Below are 20,573 nucleotides of genomic sequence, written 5' to 3'. Positions count from 1 at the left end.
GCTTAACGGGGAGTTGCAGTTCAGAGGCACTGTGAATTTTAAGAAACAAGAGGACCACTGGCTCTGTCAGTTATTCGAGTATCACTAGTTTCTCAGACTTTGACCTAAATTGCCTCACCGTGTTCAAAACTTATCTGACAAATAATTATAAAGTTTGATAGATTTACCTATTTGACGACCTTAAGAAAAAATGTTTTCAAAGATGCAAAATCAATTTCTGATCAACTTAGTCTCTTACTTATTCCGCCGAAACATGGCTGAAATATTGCCGACTCGGCGTTAAACAATAAACAATCAATCAATACTTCTGGCATAATGTTCATGATGAAGCTAGCTTCAAGTCAGTAAAATGACCAAAAACTTTATTCAATGCGATTTTTTTTTTCAATTTTAATTATGATCTGATCAGCATTTCAAACTAAAGATTTATACATAAGCAGGAATCTCCAATACCAATGAGGAAACACGAATGAGCTCTTTCTGTACAACAGTTTTCTCATCAAAGAGTATTGTCACAACACTGAATGCAGATGGACACAACGTTTCTGAATTCACCAACGAAACTAATGATTTCTGGATCAATCAAATCAGCCAAGGAAGTATGGCGGTGTTAAACACTGTACGGTTGCTATGCCAGTATATGTGTTGCACGCCGGGAATGACATAAATCTTGACCTTTCTTTGGTTGAATAAGGTTTTTAAACCAAACGAATCTTCCAGGAAGTACTGAAAGGTATAGAAAGACATAATTCAATGAAATGGAAGAAAATCATGTAAATATCAAGGCATGTCATAGGCTAAATGTGCCACAACCAATTTAACATAAAAAAAGAAAATAAACATAAGGCTACTGTGAAATCATATATTTTCGTAGGGTCAGTTTTTTTGTGGTTTGTGGTAAAAATATTGGTTCGTGGGGATTTTATTTCATGGTTAAAAGAGTACAAAGTTATATATTTGAAATTTCACATTTCGTGGAAGCCATAAATTCGTTGGTCTCTTCATATCACGAAAATTTAACCCCGCAAAATTTAGTAGTTTCTATGTATTTCTTCAGAAAAGTACAGGAAAGTTCTTTTCAAGTGTATTTTGTTTAACCACTATATCGACGACGAATAAGATATTTATAGACATCAGACATGTTATAATCAGTTACCCTTTGCTGTTCTATTTCGACAACCTTCTCCTCGGAGTTGTAAAATGCAAAATGACTGGAAAATGTAGAACATTGGAGATAAATATAATCGTAGAGGAAAGAAAAAGAGACATGTTAATTCTGTGTATTGCACACACTTTGCATTAAATGATTGATACTTTGCCTAATGATTAAAATTAAAAAATAAATAAATAAATAAATAAACATCCAATGCTAAATATACCTGAGTAATGGCTCAGGCTTATTGTTACCTCGATTGCCAGGGTGTTATGACGCCATCATCCGGTCCACCAATCAGAACTAGTCTATTAAGCCGAAGAAAATTTTGTTTATATTCTGAAAATAAAATTAGAAATTCATATCATTTTCAAAAATAATTTTACTGTCATCAAGTTCTGGTCTTGAAAAGCTTGTTTTTAAAACGTTTTACCTCCCATTTTAGGCGTGTTGGTGTCGTTGTTTAACGGTGCAAGAAAATTGGAATATTTCTGATACTTTTCTAGGTGATGGGGATCTGAAGCAAATCATATAAACAGAGCTATAAGTTGGATATATTTACTTTATATTTAAAAGTAGACGATGTATCTTTTATTGATATACATTTTTGAGAAAAAAAAGATTTCTTTTAGAAACTAGATGCGTCGTAACGCCACTAATGCCCCCATAGACTGCCAAAATTTCAAATGCCATGCACAAAATGCGTATTTATAGCTCAGATAAAAAAAAGAAACTGCAAATTGTAAATTGTACATTTATAGCCGAGATAATGATTAGAAATTGTGAATTGTTAAATTTTTTCAAGTTCAACAGTCAAAAATCATCGAACCATGACTAAATTCAGACTTGAACTGTATTTTCTCTTAAAATACCTGCATATGCAATTTCAACCTTATACATCTATCCCTTCAAAAATAAGAGAGAACTGAAAATTTCTTCTTTTTTCTGAGTTCAAGAGGGACAACTCTGTCAAAAATCATCAGACAACGACCAAATTCAAACTTGACCTGTATTTTCTAGTAAGATACCAGTATATGCAATTTCAACCTTATACATAATGTACATATATCCCTACAAAAGTTAGAGAGCAGAAACTGAAAACTTTTTTTTTCGAAGTTCAAGAGGGATAACTCTGTCAAAAAATACTACGTTTTGTACATGTTATATCTACCTTTCCAGTAGTTTCCGATTGATAGGTCCTGTCCTTCTTTTGTATACAACAATCTACACAGATATAATATCACTATGTGAAAATCTATTTTGAATTTTTTCTGTTATATACGTGTGAATGTACTAAAGTAAACTCTTCGGAAAGTATCACCTGTATAATTCTGATTTTAGGAGTTCTGGGAAAAGGTATTTCAAATATGCTGTATCTGAAAAAGAGAGGAATACATGTGGATTTAATATATACATGTGTACCCAGAGGCAAGAGTCGTGAAACTAATTAAAAATATATAGCTTTTTTGCAGCTCCTGTACGAAAATTTACGCCCTGACCTTAGGCGGAAATCAAAAGACGGAATCCGCCTTTATCTATAAAGAACATAATAAGACTATTAGACGAAGTCCGGGTGGAATCAGGGCGGAATAGGGCTCGAAATATTTAAATGAGTTAAGGCGTATTCCACCTTTCCTAATATGGATTACATTCAAGGCATATTCCGCTTTACCTGCAAGGCGTATTCCGCATTAATGGCAAGGCGTATTCCGCCTTACTTAGGATAGGCGTATTCCGCCTTACTAGCAAGGCGTATTCCGCCTTACTTAAGATAGGCGTATTCCGCCTTACTAGCAAGGCGTATTCCGCCTTAATGGTTAGAAGGATTTTGCATTAATGGTTACATAATCTGCCTATCACAGTGTATCAGCTATTGTTGTTTCAGACTTTTACAAACTTAACAATTAAAAAAAATGAAATTATACAAATTATAAATCATTTATTTACAAGTTCTTTAAAATTCAATAACTAAAAATATTTTACATTTGAAAATGTTATGCCTTGCCTTAAATTCACATGAAATAAAAAGATAAAAAATATTGTACCAAAACTTGATTTTTCTTCATACATCTACATAATAATGTGACTGTCACAGTTGAACTAACAAATAAAAAAAGAAAGACAAAACCATTGTTTAAAAGTCAATTCAACAAAACAATTAGCTGTTAATTTACCACTGGTTGATTATTTTCACAAAATTCTTTCTGTCTGCAAGGAAAGAGTGTGTCATTTTTATTGTTCTTCTTCCTAAGTTATCTGGAATAACTTATCTTTTCCATGATTCAAGCTTTCCTTTGCCATTCTTCACACACGGTCACCACATGTTGAAGTCTATAAAGAAAATACAAACTGAGATGAATTTCTCGTTTTAAAACAACTCTCCAACATTTTTCAATAAAATGACTCTTTTATGGCATTCTATTCTGTATTAAAGATCAGGATGCAAACAGTCTTGTCTAATTTCTCTCAACACTAAAACTTACAAAATATAAGAATAATTTTTCATATATTTATCAGACGTCTGATGTCTTCATGTATTCTTACCTCTCATAACCTCCAATACAGTTGAATGAAGCACAGGTGTTAGATTGCATTCCTTTTTCCCATGAATCTTCGGCAAGCTCTCAAATGAGAAGTCTCAGCAGCACTGTGAGTTTACTCCTAAGGGTGGATGGACAGTGACTTCTGGCCTTCATCCTGACTTGCTGCAGTTGCCACAGTCCTCATTTTACCTTTATCGGCCAAAATTGCTGAGGACTTAAAAAGCTCGAAGTGCTGAAATGTATAACACTGCAATGCAGAAAATCCTAATATCTACAGTTTTAAAATTGGTTTTTAATCTCTTATTCAATTATTTTTCATAATCTTCACATATTTGTAAAAGATAAGACCCCATTCTACAAACACGTTTGATTTACATGTATATTCAATAGCTGCTCATGAAATATGTAGATCTAACTTAAATGAATATACTCAAATCCATGTATGTTTTGAAATGTACATTTGCAGCTGCTTATTGAATATTATAATTAGGAAAACTATTGTATAGATGTATCAACGTTAGGAGGAATGGTACACTTCAATATGGAAGAAAAAATAAATTAAAAAAACTTGTTCAAATTTCACCCCAAATATGTATTTTAAGAATTTCATCAAGGTAAAAAAACAAAGAAGAATTCCATGTACATGATGTATATATTAATATTTTAATATTTTAAATGATGACTTACATCTCAGAACCTGACTCCTAATCCCAACTGAGCAGCGAACTACACTTTTAGAAGGGTGTCTGTGTCAACATTCCACTAATAATGTTATAAACCACTGGTTAAACCATTAACCAGTGCTAACACACATCATATCGTGATTTTAAAACTGGAAGTAACTACAGGTCGCTAATTTTAAAAGGAAATCGTATTTCCGGAAAACACATAAGCAAAGTGGAAAATAAAATTACAAAAGTACATGTTGATTAATAATTGACAAATGAATTAGTAATTTTTTTTATCCCTTATCTTTGTACTTTTTAATATTTTAATCTAAAAGGATATACTCATAACATTGAAAACAAGGGGGGGGGGGGGTGAGGCTACCCTACATTAGGCAAAAAGAAATGGCGCCTGATATTTTATGCGCAAACTTTTTTTTAACATCTGGGTTAGTGTAGAGTATAATGTGAATATAGGGCTTCAATGCTATTCCAGTTGGAATTAATTATCGGAAGTAATGGTGGAGAGTGGTGTGTACATATTTTGGCTGTACGAATTCAAAAAAAGAGAGAAAAGAAAAAAAACACCGCTAAAAATTTTAACTTACCATTGTTTTTCACAGTTACATGTATTCCTGTACAGTGTTTAGAAGTCCTTCTTTGTCCATTCAGCATGTTCACCGAGCATAATTTGCTTCACTTCAAAGCTTAGTTAAGAATAACACCAAACGTTGTATTTTATCACTCTTTTTTCCAAAAACACATAACAAATCATCTTCAGAATAGTAATTTACAGGCATACATCTTCCCTGAGTTCCTTTTTAAGCTGAATGAGATATAAAGATTCATCAACCAAATTAACCAACAGTCATCACTTTCAAAATCTGCATTCAAACTGACCAATGCATCCAAAGAGAGGCTCTGCCTGAAAACTTCCGCCCCCTGTAAAGGGTGGTCAAGCAGGAGCGCATTAGAAACGTATATCTGATATACAATATGGCTGCAAAAAATTACTCCTCTAGGAAACGCAATCTTCAATGTAACTAATAAAAAGCCTAATATTCAAAGTCTAATAACTGGATAAAAGCCATGTTTGACTAATTTTTTCGAATATCTCCCCCATTAGTGCCTTTAGAAAACAAGGTCATCTAGAGGAATGAAACATGTGGTCATAATTTAAACTGTTCATAATTTAAAGATTATTGCAGAATCCGTCTAAGAGCTAAGCCGGAAAACGTCTAACAAAAATACGCCTCAGATTTAAGGTGGAATCCACCTAAGATATGAGGCGGAAAACGGTTAAAGCTAAGACGTTTTCCATGTCCGCCTTTAGTACGGCTTAGTCCACCTAGCACTTAACCGGAATCCGTCTCAGTCCGCCCGGACTCCAGGCGGAAAACGGTTAAGAGTTTCGTACGGGCCCGGGCAGTGAGTGATAAAGGTATATGTAAACATCGAAATCTATACAAAACTATCACAAATACTTCTCGTGCTACATGTACAAACAAAATTAAATAACAATTGTGAGCTTATTCACACTTTGATATCTAAAGCGTTTATCATTGTCTTAGCATAAATAAATGTCAATATTTGATCAATCAACAAATACACTGACCTCCATACTGGCCGGCGAGAGGAGAGCTCAAAGAGATGAAAGTGTCGACATTATGTCGAGTGGTCGACAAAATACCTCGACAAATCAGGCCTCCTAATAACAATGTACATTCTGTTATCCAGACCATAAAGTATACGTGTATATGTGATCTTTCTAAAAACTTATTCTTTTCAGCATTAATAATTGAAATTGATTAGTGGCATGATCTAATAAAAATGCAAGTAAACATAAATGAAAGATACTTTCTGTCAACGACAACGCAATTGTATATATATACCTTCCATGTGGTTGTGAAAGGCATAGAAAATACATGCGATTGTATATTATAATTTTTATACCTAAGGAGAAACATGCGGTTTTCATGTTTCTTTAGCTAACACTTCAAATCTAAGAATAAATCCAAAATTTGATGCCATCTACTTTGTACGCTGTTTGTTAACAGTCCTGAATGCTTGTTTTGATATACTTAAACATGTAAAACGTTTACAAGTTGTTAATACCTACCCTGAGAGAAACAGATAAGATGGATGCCGTCCGTGTGGTTGTTCATGATGCCCACCACATCTTTACTAATTATCTCGATCTGTTTCCAGAGGGGGACCAGACTATTTAACCTTTGGTAAAGTGCTATGGAGTAGAAAGGCGTGTCAGGGTGAACCTACGATTACAAGAATCTTGGTGAGCCTTTGGAACGTGTTCGTCAATATACATGTATATTAATCACAGTGAAAAATTGTATCCCAAGTTTTAATATCTAGATAGATAGATCTATATAGATAGATGGATAGAAGTTCAATAGATATACAAACAAAAAGTCTCTGAGCCAATGATCACTAGTAATACCCCCGCTCTGATATAAAAATATGCTATCATATGAACTGTAGTGAGTTTTTGCCGAGAATACTGCGACGGAAATTAGGTAGGAACAGATGCAGGGATAAACAGGAAGTTGATATCGGATTCGCACAAAAATGAATCTTTCCATATGGCATACCTAAACAAAGCATGTGCTAAAATTTTAAGTATCTGCAATGATTAGAAGCTGAGAAAACTGCGACGAAAATTTGGAACGAACAGACGCACGGATAAACAGGAAGTTGACATCGGATTCGTACAAAAATAAACCCCATCATATGGCATGCTTAAGCAAAGAGTGTGCTAAAATTTCAAGTATCTGCGACGAAAAGTTGCTGAGAAAATTTGTTAGACAGAGACACACATTAGGTAAAAAGTATAACCTCCCCTCTCCTTCGGAGCGGGGGTATAATAAATTGCATTGAGAGACCCGGCATAATTTACTGACCAAAGGAAAAAAAATAAACAAATATTTGGGTATCCATACCACCCTCTTACTCAATCGGCCTCTGCAGAAATATTCCAATTGACTTATCTAATCATGCACGAAATCAATAAACGAAAGTTAATCATTAATATAAATGTTAAATCAAGGCGTGTTTCGGGATGGGATTTTGTTTTTCGCTCGCTGAATAAATGGGTACTGTACATATACATGGTAAGGTTTCTTGAGAAAGAAATGCCTTTCTTAGCATTGTATGTACCTTAGTGTTACTCTATTCAACATCCTGATTGTATGTTCAAAGTCAATGTTCAGGTAGGAGCTGAACATTCGACAAAATCCAACACTCGCAAATTAAACTGCGTCTTTTCATAAAGACCTACATAGTTTCGGGACTTTTCTTAAACTTACCTCTTCTACCCATCTCTGAAGGTCTGTACCCTCCTCATAATTACCAAGAATTCCATGGATAAAAACTATAGCCTTGGGGCCATTTGTCACATTATTTGCAGTGAGTAAAAGAGCTAAAATTGACAACTGTAAAACTATGACCAACAACATCGTGTTCCTGTACCTGTACGTTTATTTATCTATATCCGCAACATTATCTAGAGAAACCTTTGAGACTTAATATTACACAGCGTCTCCGGTACAGATTAAATCATTAAGATTGCTTGTAAATAAACCTGATAAACAAAATACATGCACCTTTTTAATAGAAAATATGGAGACGAGGAAAACCTGGTCAATCACAAATGCACACATATGAATGCAGGAAGTTGGACGATAAGAACAAGGAAGACAATGTCGGTTTCAAGAGCTAATTGGCCTTTTCCACAATAAGGACAACAAGAGTGGATATACAAGTACACTCTACAATAGGCTCAGATTGTGTACATTGTATACGTACTTAAAACATCTTCCTCTTTAAAGCAACATTTGCGAAAAAAAACCTTGATAAGGAAATATTTTGAAAAATTATCTTTCTATGTTATATGAAAACAAAGTCCTAGAAGGATAATATGTGTTTAAGTAGGCTTACACAATAAAACATTTAGAAGAAATTCAATATAAATTGAACAACTTGTTTTTCTTTGTATAAATAGATGCATCTTCTCATCCCTATAAATGTTTTCTTAAAAATGTGGATATACTAGTAGTAATCTGATTTAAACGAAACCAGAAATACTAGAAATACTTTTCTGATTAACAAGTCGACAAAATCTTTTATATATCTATATATATCTATATATATATATAAGAATGAAAAAGAATTATTCAATACACCTTTGTTTCTCTAGTTCAGTGATTCTGGAGGAGATTAATAATATTCCATCCAATTTTCAATATTTCTTTCGTATCTCCGGATCCCATTGTAAAAAAAACCGTCTTCGTTTAAATAAATTATATCCGAAGGATGCCTTGTCAAATTTAAGCTGAAAGAGGTCCAATTGCCTTAGGAAGAAGGTCGAAAATTTGAAGAAAAATGAATAAAATAAGCAGAAGATCGATAGCTTAGAAGAAACTTTAATTGAACTTGATCCTTTAGCTCAGAAGAGGGAAAATCAGAAGAAACGTTTATACAGCTCGCTGTGATGTCTTTGCAACATTCAGTGAATAATGGCTCAAGAGTATTACAGTTTCCTGGAATAGAAACATTAAAACCAACCTGTTTTATCCATGTTTCAAAATCTCTTCCTTCATCAGAACTTCCAAATATCCCGTGCATAAAAACCACTGCTTTATATGCATTTGCAATACCAAGCAGAAAACCGATGATAGAGATCTTAACAAAGGAATCCATCTAAAACTTATCTATTATACGAGATCAACGCGCTCATTTGTTATTATATACTCATGGACTCTAACCTTGAAACATTTTGTAAAGTGGATTTTTTTTCCCTGGAATCGAAAGTACGTGCAAGTTAACAGAAATTTCTTCCTTGATTAAGCAACCATAGTAAAAAAAACCCGGAAAGCATTTGTATAAACATAAATTATTCATTAATTAAAAATCGTATATATGTATATATATATATATATATATATATATATATATATATATATATATATATATATATATATGTAACATAACCTAATGCAAAAATATATTTACCGTACATGAAAGGGGCCCATCGGCTTTCTCGGTCCCTGATTATCAGGAAAGGTATATAAACATGTACTCTACCTGAGACTGGAAATCAAGGCAGTGTTTATGAAATAAATTATACAGTATTGTGAGGTTTTTATGAAAATTCAGGTGTTCTGTAAAAATCACACTGTGACTATCCGTCCGCCTGTATGTCTGTCCGACTACAGTTTTGTTGTGACGCAATAACTCAATGATAGTTTTCGTCGTTACACTTCCAATTTTTGTACAGTTTTGTACAGAAGTACTTTACTCTAAGGACAAGATTATGATAAATTTTATGGCCATATCACTTGTCTGTGTCTCGCTTTATATCAATAGTGATTTTGTTGTGATGTTGTAACTCGAGCAGTTTTGGTCGTAACACTTTCCAATCACTTTGTGTACATGTATATGCGTAAATGTGTATGTTCGTCTGGATGAAGACTTTTGCACGTTTTAGAGGATAAGTATCTTTCAATGGAAATTTCATCATTAGAGAACTGCAGTGTTACACTTCAGTTTTATAAAGAATATGTTTTTTAAGGCAGTGGAGACCTATATGTTAGACCGAAAGTCCAAATTAAACGATACAAACAAATTTTTTCTACAATAATGTAACTCAGATATCGCTCTGGATTTTAATGTTGATGCAATGTAAGGCTTCAGGAGGATCCCATCTCCCCAAAGATAATTGATTTTCTGGTATTTTTGTGGTGAATTTCAAGTTAAATACTGGATCTTTGAGGGATTTTTTTTTTATATGTCCTTTTTTAAATAATCAATTTCGGTTTAATTTTCAAATTAAATTCCGAAATAAGTCTTTATTTCTTTTTATAAGGGTTCTCTACACAATAATGAAAAATTTCATTGAAGAAATTTTATTACAGAGAACTGATGAACAGAATACTCAGTCTAAATAAATCACCCTTTTGATTGTATTAGTTTGAATCTTTAAATTTGATACTAATGCAGAATAAAAAGTTGTGAACATTAAAGCACACACTTCTTTACTCTACGGCAGGATAAATGACATTTACCGTGCATATTAAGCTATCAGTGGGAAATAGTTCTAATTTTTGTGTTTCTCTAATCTTTTAGAGCAATTAATGACTCTTTTAAGACCCATTATTAAAATCAAGCTTTGAACTAACTGGTCCTTCGATAATAATTCTCAACGACTTCTACATACTCTCCAAAGAGACGGCATCTGGTTTGGTGGTTTTAAAGTTTTTATAGCTAATGACCTTTCATAATCAGCAGTATAGATGGATGACAAAGTGCTAATCCAATCAGCATTGCATGAGATGTATGGAGATAACGAACAGTATTCAAACTCAAAAGTCCATTAAAAAATACAAATTTTGGAGCAGAGCAAACACGGACCTCTAAAACATCAGACGTGGGATCAGGTGCCATGGAGGAGTGATCATTCCCTGCCGACCGGTCACACTGGCCGTGTGCTCCTTGTCATGACTGGGAAATAACGGAAAAAAAACGTCGACAATTCAGTGTGTAAATAATGGCCTAACAATTAGTATGAAAAACGTCAGTTAGCATTTGACTTAATGATAAATTGTATTTGCTGACAAGGTCATTGTATCGACCATAGAACTCACGAAATAACTTAAAACGAGAATGCTGATATTTTTGATTCATCAACTTGTTTGTCAATAAATTACCTCGTTTAAGAAATTATTCACACGTAGAGCATGCTCTTGCGGATCGAATCAAATGAGATTTAAACCCTGTATGCAGGTGATGAAGGTACATTGCTGCATAAGTAAGGAAGTTGACGATTGAAAAGTAAAAGTCATCACGTTTATCATAAAGCTTGGATTTTTAGATTACCATTAACGTCTTTTTCTAGTAAAATATCTAAATATGAAACATATGTGTCAGACTCTGTGATATCTTTTATTTCAAGCTCACCGGGATATAGAAGTTATGTTAATTGACAATACGTGTTCGATATATCTAAATGTCGAGGTGAAGACCACAGCAAGCGTATTCTTCTTTTCACGTATAAGATTTTGAACAAATTCTGCATATGAATAAAAAAAATGGGTCTGCTACATGTAATAACGGGGCGTAATTTGTACACATGGGAATTCCAATAGATTGTTGGAAGACAAACCACATAGATGTTGTCAATCAGAAACTCGAGCATCTCTTTATTATCAACTTCAGAGTACCTTTGTATTTTTAACAGAATAATTTTGCAAAAGACGAATGACAAGGTAAGTAAATTTACAAGTTCCATTTTTATTGGAAAAAAAAAAACAGCTGTCAATAATGTCAAAAAGCCTGGACTTTAATTTATCGTGGGGAGTGGTTGTATATAAAGTTGAAAAGTCATAATTTTTTATGTTATTGATTTTGGTAAAATTTTAAGATTTCAAATTTTCCAAAAGTTCCTTGGAACTTTGAGGTATCAACATCTGATTTACATCACTTCTCGAATATATTGTTGCACAGTACTTCTAAAGTTTCTCCTTCACTACTGTTAATATAATATTAGTGAGGAGTAAAGAAAGAGGCTTGGTAGAACATTTACTGGAACCCGCTATGTATCTTATAAGGATTTTTATGAAGTTTCGGAATCCAATATAGATATGGTAATTCAAGTTCATGTTGGTTGTTGGGAATATTAAAAATATTCAAAACTGACATATTGTTATGAATTTACATAGGCCTGTACCTTCTGCCATCCATGGTTATCACGTATGATTATAATTTTAGTTGAACATATGGATATTTACACATTACTTCGGAGTGTAGATACGATATATTTCAAGTGATAATATGTGTTATACTCCAATTTATTTATAATCATTTGCTTTGATTGAAAGCGAAAGTAGAAACATGCCATTTCACAAGGACTGAATGTGTTGTTTACATTTATTCGGGATGTTGTTCTCGACCCTTGTGGCATTAAAACGTGTCATTTTACCATCGACCATAAGCGATATTTTATCAATAATTCATATTTTCAGCTCTATTGTGCTTCGATTTCCCTCCAGGTTTCATTACTTCGGCTTGAAGTTTCGCATGCGCAACTTTGTTTGTTAGCCGCTCGCTGATTGGATAGCGACAAAGCTCTTCTGTGTATATAAACAGTGAGGCTCGCTGAAGGTGTCAGACATTCCAGATTACAGTTAGTTTACGGAGATTAACTTAATAGTAAAATGGCCAAGGTGTTGTTTAACAACCTTTCCAAATTGCAGAAGGTGACTAATACTTCCTTATATTTACACTTGCAAATGTTTTCTTTTATATAACACTGTTATGAGCAACGCGTATCTATATCCGTATAAACACGGGTTTCTCGCGTCATAAACGTTCGACGTAATTTTTTCAGTGACGTCATAAAGGGTTGACGCGCATTAATTTGATCAAATACGTGCGGTTGAGTTTGAAAAATAAAACATTTCACGCGTCAGAGATTATAATCAGGAAAATATAAAATATGAATAAGTCATAAATGTAAATGTAAGTAATAATGTATCATTTTTAAACATCTATCGGGGTATAAATACGGGTTGGTACGAGATCAAATTTACCACAAAGCCCTTCGGGCTTTATAAAATTTGATCTCGTGACCAACCCGTATTTACATCCCGTTAGAAGTTTAAAAATGATACATTATTTCTTAAGTAATAGTGTGCACCTTCTCCAGTTACCTGAGTTACATCATATTCTCCTTCCGTAGTTCTGTTTATCTTTTCAACGTCTGCTACGCCCCTTCATTTCCATATCGTTGCACCTTCGTTTCCAGAGTGGTGCACCTTCTATTATTACACCTTCCCTATACGTAACCAGGAAGTTTTAAATATCGCGTTTGTTTTATGTACTTTTATACAATAAATCATACATGTAATATGTTTCTTTCTCTTGTGTTGTTGACTGTTAAAAGGTACAGAGCCCACGTATTATCATAACGAAATACTGTAGAGTATAGGAAAAGTAATTAATTTATACCCGGTTTAATACAAATATTTAGGCACAGCATATTTTCGTTACATTGTTGCCGGAAATGGGATATTAGTTCATGGATTGAATTTATTTTTCTGTACCTTGCAGTTGACAAAAAATACCAAGTTCCACAAGAATATTTTATAGACATTTTTATTACAAAATATTTTACAATGGATATTTCCAATGAATCCAATGAAGTATTCTTAAAACAAAGTGATGTCCATCATTCTACCATAAATGAGTTTGAAGCTGATAATGAATCCACTCATGTTGATCATGATATAGGTCTGTCCCCTCAGGCCTGGTGCTGGAGAAGGTTTACCAGGTGCATCCAATGTACATTATCTACAGATTCTGCCAATATGAAAAATATAACCAGTGTTCCTAGTGACCAATTCAAAGAAATTCAAAGTGAATTGACACAATTTAGAAGCATTTGATTGATTGATTGTATGTTGTTTTACGTCCCATTCGAGAATTTTTCACTCATATAGAGACGTCACTATATACCGATGAAGGGCTTCAAATTTTGACCTTTACTCGGCACTCAGGGCCATTGAGCAGTGAGGGATCTTTATCGTGCCAACGCCTGCCGTGACCTCAGTTTTTAAGGTCTCATCCGAAGGACCCTAGAACCATTTGTGATGAAACCAATGTACAATTTGAACTTACAAGAGATATTAATCTCATGAAAAGTGACTTTGATCAAAGGATTTCAAACATGAGAAACAGAATGGATGAAATTCAACAAATGGTTGAAAATACCAAAAAGTCCCAGTCTCAAAGTCCCACCACAAGTTTTATTTGGTTAGAGAATAAAAATCAGAATTACCGAACATCAACCCAGAGTCCCAACCCATTCCTTCCATCTAAATCTAGCTCCCAGTGTCCTAACCCAGAACCCCAAATCCCAAGTAATCACCAAACCAAACCCCAATGCTTTGAAGGGACTGAGGACCTAGATGAATACTTAGCCCAGTTTGAAATTTTGTTTGAATTAAATAGGTGGGATTATCACAAAAAATAATTACAATTAGCAAGTTTCTTAAAAGGCAATGCCCGTGCCATCCTTAGTGAGTTGTCCAATGTAGAGAGGCGCGACTATAACCATTTAGTCAAAGCCCTTACAACACATTTTGGATCTCAAGGCCGAGCCGATATCTATCGTGCTCAACTTCAGACCAGAATGAGAAACAAAAATGAAACATTTCAGAGCTTGCCCAATCTATCAAAAAGTTAACTCGTCATGCTTATCCTGAAGCACCGTCCTCTCTCACAAAAATTCTTTCCCTAGATCACTTCATAGATGCCATACCTGATAGTGACATGAGACTAAGGATTCGTGAGGCCCATCCTAAAGACATTGATGAAGCTGAGGCTCAAGCTCTGTTTTGAGACTCATCGTTTAGCTGACAAAATTGCTCAAACCGTCCAATCCATACTGCTAATGAAAAACAACCTGACCAATCCAGTCATCATGATACTTTGGACTTAATAAGAAATGAGTTTTACCACGTTAGAAAAGACACCGGATCTTTGACCAATGAGATAAGAAAATTGACTCGATCAAATTTACATGGAAATCAAAACAATCAGAGGCCTTTCCAACCCCAAAGAGTCAACGTGCCCTACCCCAATAGACAAAACAATAGACAAAATAAAGTTTGGTCAATCTCAGGGAAACAAAGACAGTCGTATCCAAGGGTCACGGAACGACTTCCTCCGAATAGTTTTATTAAATGAGTTCAAATTTGGGAACGAGGGTTTATTTATAGGAGCTCAAATCCAAGGTTCCCCAATGACTATGCTTGTGGACACAGGTGCCAATGTTGCCATAGTTAGTGATAATTCTTTTATGTGTATTGATCCCTCACAAAGACCCCAGATAACTCCAGTTCATTCTAAGCTTATTAGTGCAACTGGAGCATCTTCATCATTTATTGCTAAAAAAATTCAAAATTTGACAACAATAAATTTGTCCATGATGTCCTTATAGCCGACATACAAAATGAGGTTATTTTTGGGATAGATTTCCTAGCCAAGCACAAGTGTGATGTACTTTTATTCAAAAATTGCTATGATGTGCAAGGTGACAAAATTCCTTGTTTTAGATATTTTAATGAGGTATTTGCTTGTTCTAGAATTGCTGTGACTAACCATGTTGTTGTACCCCCTGGTACTGAAATTATAGTGTCAGGTAGACCCATGGGTCAAGTTACGAAGAGTGCTAGAGCTAGAACCTACCCAACATTTTGTTGACAAACAAGGTCTTCTTATTGCCAGATCCTCGGTAGATCCTGCAAAATGTGTTGTTCCTTTAAGAGTCTTGAATCTACAAAATGAACCTTGTGCAATTATAGAAATACCATTGCTGCCACTTGCAAGTCAGTGAATGAACTTGATATCCAGGTTCAAGAAAAGTCGAATGAAACTGACTGCTACAATGTGTGCATGACCAAATCCAAGAATAGTTCCCAGGAGTTACTTCCCCATATACAAGATTTATACACAAAAAGTGGGACCAACTTGCACGAAAATGAATGTGTTTCCTTAAAGAACTTGTTCAATATCAAGATATTTTCTCTAAAAATGACAAAGATATTGGTCACACTGATATCATACAGCACGCAATTGATACTGGTGATGTATATCCTATACGACAAAAACCACGTCCTGTACCATTATCCAAAATTGCAGAAGCCGAGACTGAAATAAAAAAACATGGTTACATGTAACCAAGGTGTAAGAACCATCCATAAATAAGTCCATGGTCATTCAATATTGTCCTCGTCAAAAAGAAAGACAACTTGTTAAGATTCTGTGTTGACTTTCGTCAATTAAACGAAGTTACCAAGAAAGACTCCCACCCTTTACCCCGAAAAGACGATACGGGGTATCGGGTGCTAAACCTTTTAGTACTTTAGACTTAAAATCTGGGTATTGGCAGGTTGGAATAACTCCAGAAGATCGCCCCAATTCAGCCTTTTCCTTTCCTGGGGATAGTTTATGGCAATTTAATGTAATGGCATTTGGTTTATGTAATGCCCCCTGCGACGTTTGAACGGTTAATGGAAAAAGTTTTAAATGGCCTGTCCTGGAAAGTGTGTTTAGTTTACCTTGACGATATTATTGTGTTTGCTAAAACTTTCACTGACCATTTATTTAGCAAATCTTGAAAAAGTATTTGAAAAATTAAAATGTGCAAACCTGAAATTAAGCCCAAAGAAATGTAACTTTTTTCAAACCAAAGTATCCTTCTTAGGACATGTAGCCAAAATGGAGTATCCACTGATCCTGAGAAGATCAAAGCCATACAAGACTGGCCCATTCCCAAATGTGTAAAAGATGTTTCCTTGGCCTTACCTCTTATTATAGGCGCTTCATATCAAATTATGCCGATAAAGCCAAACCTTTGCACAAATTAACAGGAAAGAACAACCAATTTGTATGGAATGAAGATTGCCAAATATCTTTTGAGATTTTAAAACCTGCTATGTACCAAGACCCCAGTATTAGCTTATCCTTCCTATAATGACCATTTTGTATTAGATACAGATGCCAGTAACTATGGTATGGGAGCTGTTTTATCCCAAATTCAAAACAATAGTGAAAAAGTTGTATGCTATTTTAGCAAATCCTTTAATGGTCCAGATAGAAAATACTGTTTTACTAGGAGAGAACTTCTAGCTTTTGTAATGTCCATAAAACATTTTCATCATTACCTTTATGGTAGAAATTTCACAGTTCGAACCGACCATGGAGCATTTCAATGGTTATTAAATTTTTAAAATCCTGAAGGACAAATGTCAAGATGATTAGAGATATTATCATCTTATGACTTTGAAATTGTACATAGAGCAGGAAAGTCTCATTCCAATGCAGATTCTCTCTCCCGGCATCCTAACTTTAGTTCTAATCAAAAACATTGCCAAAAATCTGAAATAAAAGAGAGTTTGCATGTGGATGTGAAAGATCATGTAGAAAAAAACCAAGTTTCAAGTACCAAATGTAGCAGTAGTAACCATACTGACAAAGTCCAAATTTGTAGAAAGATAAAGAAGGGTCCTGAACATTCAGAAAATTTTGAAATACCAATTCCTTCTGATAAAATTGTTGACTTACAAAATAAAGACCTAAACTTGTCTATCATTTTAAAGTTGACAAAGAATTCCCAAAAACCTGAATGGCAAGATGTAGCCCTTTCGAATGATACTGTCAAACACTATTGGCAAAGGTGGGAATCACTTGAAGAAAATGATATTCAATATTATAAATGGGAGTCAGATGATGGAAAAGATTACATTTTAAAACTAGTTGTCCCAAAAGAGTTAACTCTTGTGTTGGAACAGTTACTCAATAGTGTGACCGGTGATCACCTTGGTATTAAGAAAACTTTGTCCAGAGTACAATCCAGATATTTCTGGTGTCATTTACGAAATGATATGCAAAAGTGGTGTAAAAAATGTGATATATGTGCCTCCAAGAAAAATTCTTCAAGAAAAAGTTAGATAAAATACATGAATTTGCTCGTGAAAACTTCTTAAAATCTCACCCTTACCAAACTGGGGACCTAGTATGGTTATATAATCCTACCCGTTCAAAAGGGAAATGTCCAAAATTACAGAGACTCTGGGTTGGCCCGTTTACAGTCACCCAAAGAATAAGTGAGAGTTGAATAAGTTTAGAGTTCAGAAATCCCCCCATCCAAACCTAAAGTGGTACACCATGACTGTTTGAAGCCATACCTTGGAGAAAATGTCTCCACTTTTTAAAATTTTAATTATCTGATTACCACTGCCCTTTTCATCATCCATTCTGTTCCATGACCACTGTATCTGTTCTTATATAAAGATAGAAGTGATTTTTATTTATTCATGTCATTAGCATACTATTTAATATATATATTCATACAAAGATGAACATATAAATTAATCAATGAATTTTTTATTTACCTTCCAGAATGTTTGCCTCTATCAATGTGGAATCTGTAAAGACTTTGAATTTGAGAAGAGCTTCAAATGTGAGAGACATATGATAGAGCAAAACTGGCTAAGGGCACAAGTGTAGCATTTGCAAATATGTATTCAATCGCCCAGACAATCACAAATTCAAGTGTCCTGGAGCTACCTTCTCTACAATCAACCGTAAAACAAAACAATTTACTTCCTCTGATGAACAGGACTTTGCCCTTTTCAAGAAGAATCTGTCATCCTTGATAAATCGAGTTCCACGCTTCATCACAGTTACTCCTGAAGAAAAGAATAAGCGCTCAAAAGAAAATCGTGTTAAGTCACATCTAAAACACAAGCCCTCTCCAAGAGAAAAACCTGAGCCTTCAAACAGCTTACCAACCAATCACAGAGCCTATCTCTCCAGAGCCCTTTCCATCACCTGCTAAACTCCATAAATTATCTGCTCAACCATTAGCACCCTCTGTGACCATTAGATCATCTATTCCACCCAAAACCAGTACAGCAAACTTACAGTCTTACAGTAATAGCCACTTCCAAAGACACTCGTTACGTCACTGCCATACTCTCCTTCAGTTTGTCTTCGAATTATCATCATCATCCTCTTCACCAGCATCTTCTTGCCGTCACGGTAGCTCAGTTGGTAGAGCGCTCGCTTCCTGATTGGAAGATCGTGTGTTCGAATCACGGCCGCGACTGACCTACGTCGATGAAAAATAGGCAGCAACTGTTCCTTCGCCTAGCGCTTTGAAGTGAAAGTTGCGGGTCCTTCGGATGAGACCTTAAAAACAGAGGCCCCGTATCATGGTAGGCGTTGGCACGATAAAGAACCCTCACTGGCCCTGAGTGCGAGTTAAGGTCTAAATTTGAAGCCATTTACCGGTATATGGTGACGTCTCTATATGAGTAAAAAATTCTCCAACGGGACGTAAAACAACATACAATCAATCAGCATCTTCTCCAGCTTTGTCCGTTCATGTGAACTCTTCAGAACTGGACCTCTTCCCAGCTGATCCTACCAACCAGTACAACATCAACAGTCATAAAGCTCCAGCATATTTCCCAACACCAAAAGAAATTATTAGACTACAAGGTATGGCTCAGTCACAAAAACAACGGATCTATCTGAATGTTGGTGGAACTAACTTCGAGACAAGTGCCCCTACCCTGCAAGGTGATCCAAGTTCTCTCTTGGTCAGGATGATCCTCCCGTTATCTCCCCTGAAACCTTATGCTGTGGACAACATCTACACCTATTTCATTGACCGTTATCCAAAACTTTTCATCTTCCTCTTGAATTATCTGCGTCATGGTGCTGAACTGTGCCATCAGATCTTTCTCTCACCTTCTGCCTCCAGAGAGAAGCAGAGCTCTTCTGTTTCCAGGAATTCGAAAGCTTACTACAGAAGAAGATCACTGAAATTAGTGAACAATAACTGTTTTATGTTGTGACATTACGGATCTTCGTTAACATGAGATGAAGATTTTATGCAGTTGCATTGTTGTTATAGTAATCTTAATAACTTGTTGAAAGTATATATATTAATTGTTAACTATTTCATTGTTATATGTTGTACATGAGTGTAATTGTTTATCATTTCATTGCCATACATTGTATATAATCATACTTTGCTTTTACATACCAACAGTTTCCATAAATTCCATGTCTCCATCCATCCAAGCCTTCTTATTTGTTTCCATTTGAGGACATATGTTCTGAAAGAAGGGGGATAATGCTATGAATTTACATGGACCTGTACCTTGTGCCATCTTTGTTTATCACGTATGATTATTATTTTAGTTGAACATGGATATTTACACATTACTACGGAGTGTAGATACGATACTTCAAGTGATTAATATGTGTTATATTCCAGTTTATTTATAATCATTCGCTTCGATTGAAAGCGAAAGTAGAGACACGCCGTTTCACAATGACTTAAGGTGTTGTTTACATTCATTCGGGACGCTGTTCTCGACCCATGTGGCATTAAATATGTGTCATTACGCACAGCAGTGCTTACCTGTGTTTATTAGATGTTTTACCATTGACCATAAGCGATATTTTATCCATAGTCCATATTTTCAGCTCTATCGTGCTTCGATTTCCCTCCAAGTTTCATTACTTCGGCTTGAAGTTTCGCACGCTCATTTTTGTTTGTTAGCCGCTCGCTGATTGGATAGCGACATAGCTCTTCTGTGTATTTAAACAGTGAGGTTCGCA

At 34.9% G+C, this 20,573-nt stretch overlaps 1 protein-coding gene and 1 long non-coding RNA gene across 3 annotated transcripts; both read right to left on the bottom strand.

The window, feature by feature from the left end:
- Positions 1 to 387: 387 nt before the first annotated feature.
- Positions 388 to 9,100, bottom strand: LOC133179353 (lysosomal thioesterase PPT2-A-like). Of its 2 annotated transcripts, none has more exons than XM_061314131.1 (9): positions 7,685 to 7,921; positions 6,481 to 6,634; positions 5,977 to 6,069; positions 2,475 to 2,529; positions 2,325 to 2,377; positions 1,587 to 1,670; positions 1,408 to 1,492; positions 1,157 to 1,211; positions 388 to 726 (listed from the first exon to the last, which is right to left on the bottom strand). In XM_061314131.1, the coding sequence occupies exons 1-9, from the start codon at positions 7,832 to 7,834 to the stop codon at positions 583 to 585; spliced, it is 873 nt and encodes a 290-aa protein (XP_061170115.1). In that variant the 5' UTR covers positions 7,835 to 7,921; the 3' UTR covers positions 388 to 582. The 2 variants fall into 2 exon arrangements, with proteins under 2 accessions (XP_061170115.1, XP_061170116.1); XM_061314132.1 differs by lacking the exon at positions 7,685 to 7,921 and adding an exon at positions 8,943 to 9,100 and having other exon boundaries at positions 389 to 726.
- On the bottom strand, positions 3,153 to 4,474 carry LOC133179354 (uncharacterized). Its single transcript, XR_009720099.1, has 3 exons — positions 4,384 to 4,474; positions 3,698 to 3,928; positions 3,153 to 3,484 (listed from the first exon to the last, which is right to left on the bottom strand). It is a non-coding gene; the product is annotated as an uncharacterized LOC133179354 (long non-coding RNA).
- Positions 9,101 to 20,573: the final 11,473 nt, after the last annotated feature.

This window comes from Saccostrea echinata, unplaced genomic scaffold (genome assembly GCF_033153115.1).
Source record: "Saccostrea echinata isolate AGI-Se365-2 ecotype Australia unplaced genomic scaffold, CSIRO_AGI_Sech_v1 ptg000004l, whole genome shotgun sequence".
In the NCBI taxonomy this organism is placed as follows: domain Eukaryota; kingdom Metazoa; phylum Mollusca; class Bivalvia; order Ostreida; family Ostreidae; genus Saccostrea; species Saccostrea echinata.
Note: the sequence above shows the minus strand (reverse complement) of the source record. Positions and strands in the feature narration are given on the sequence as shown.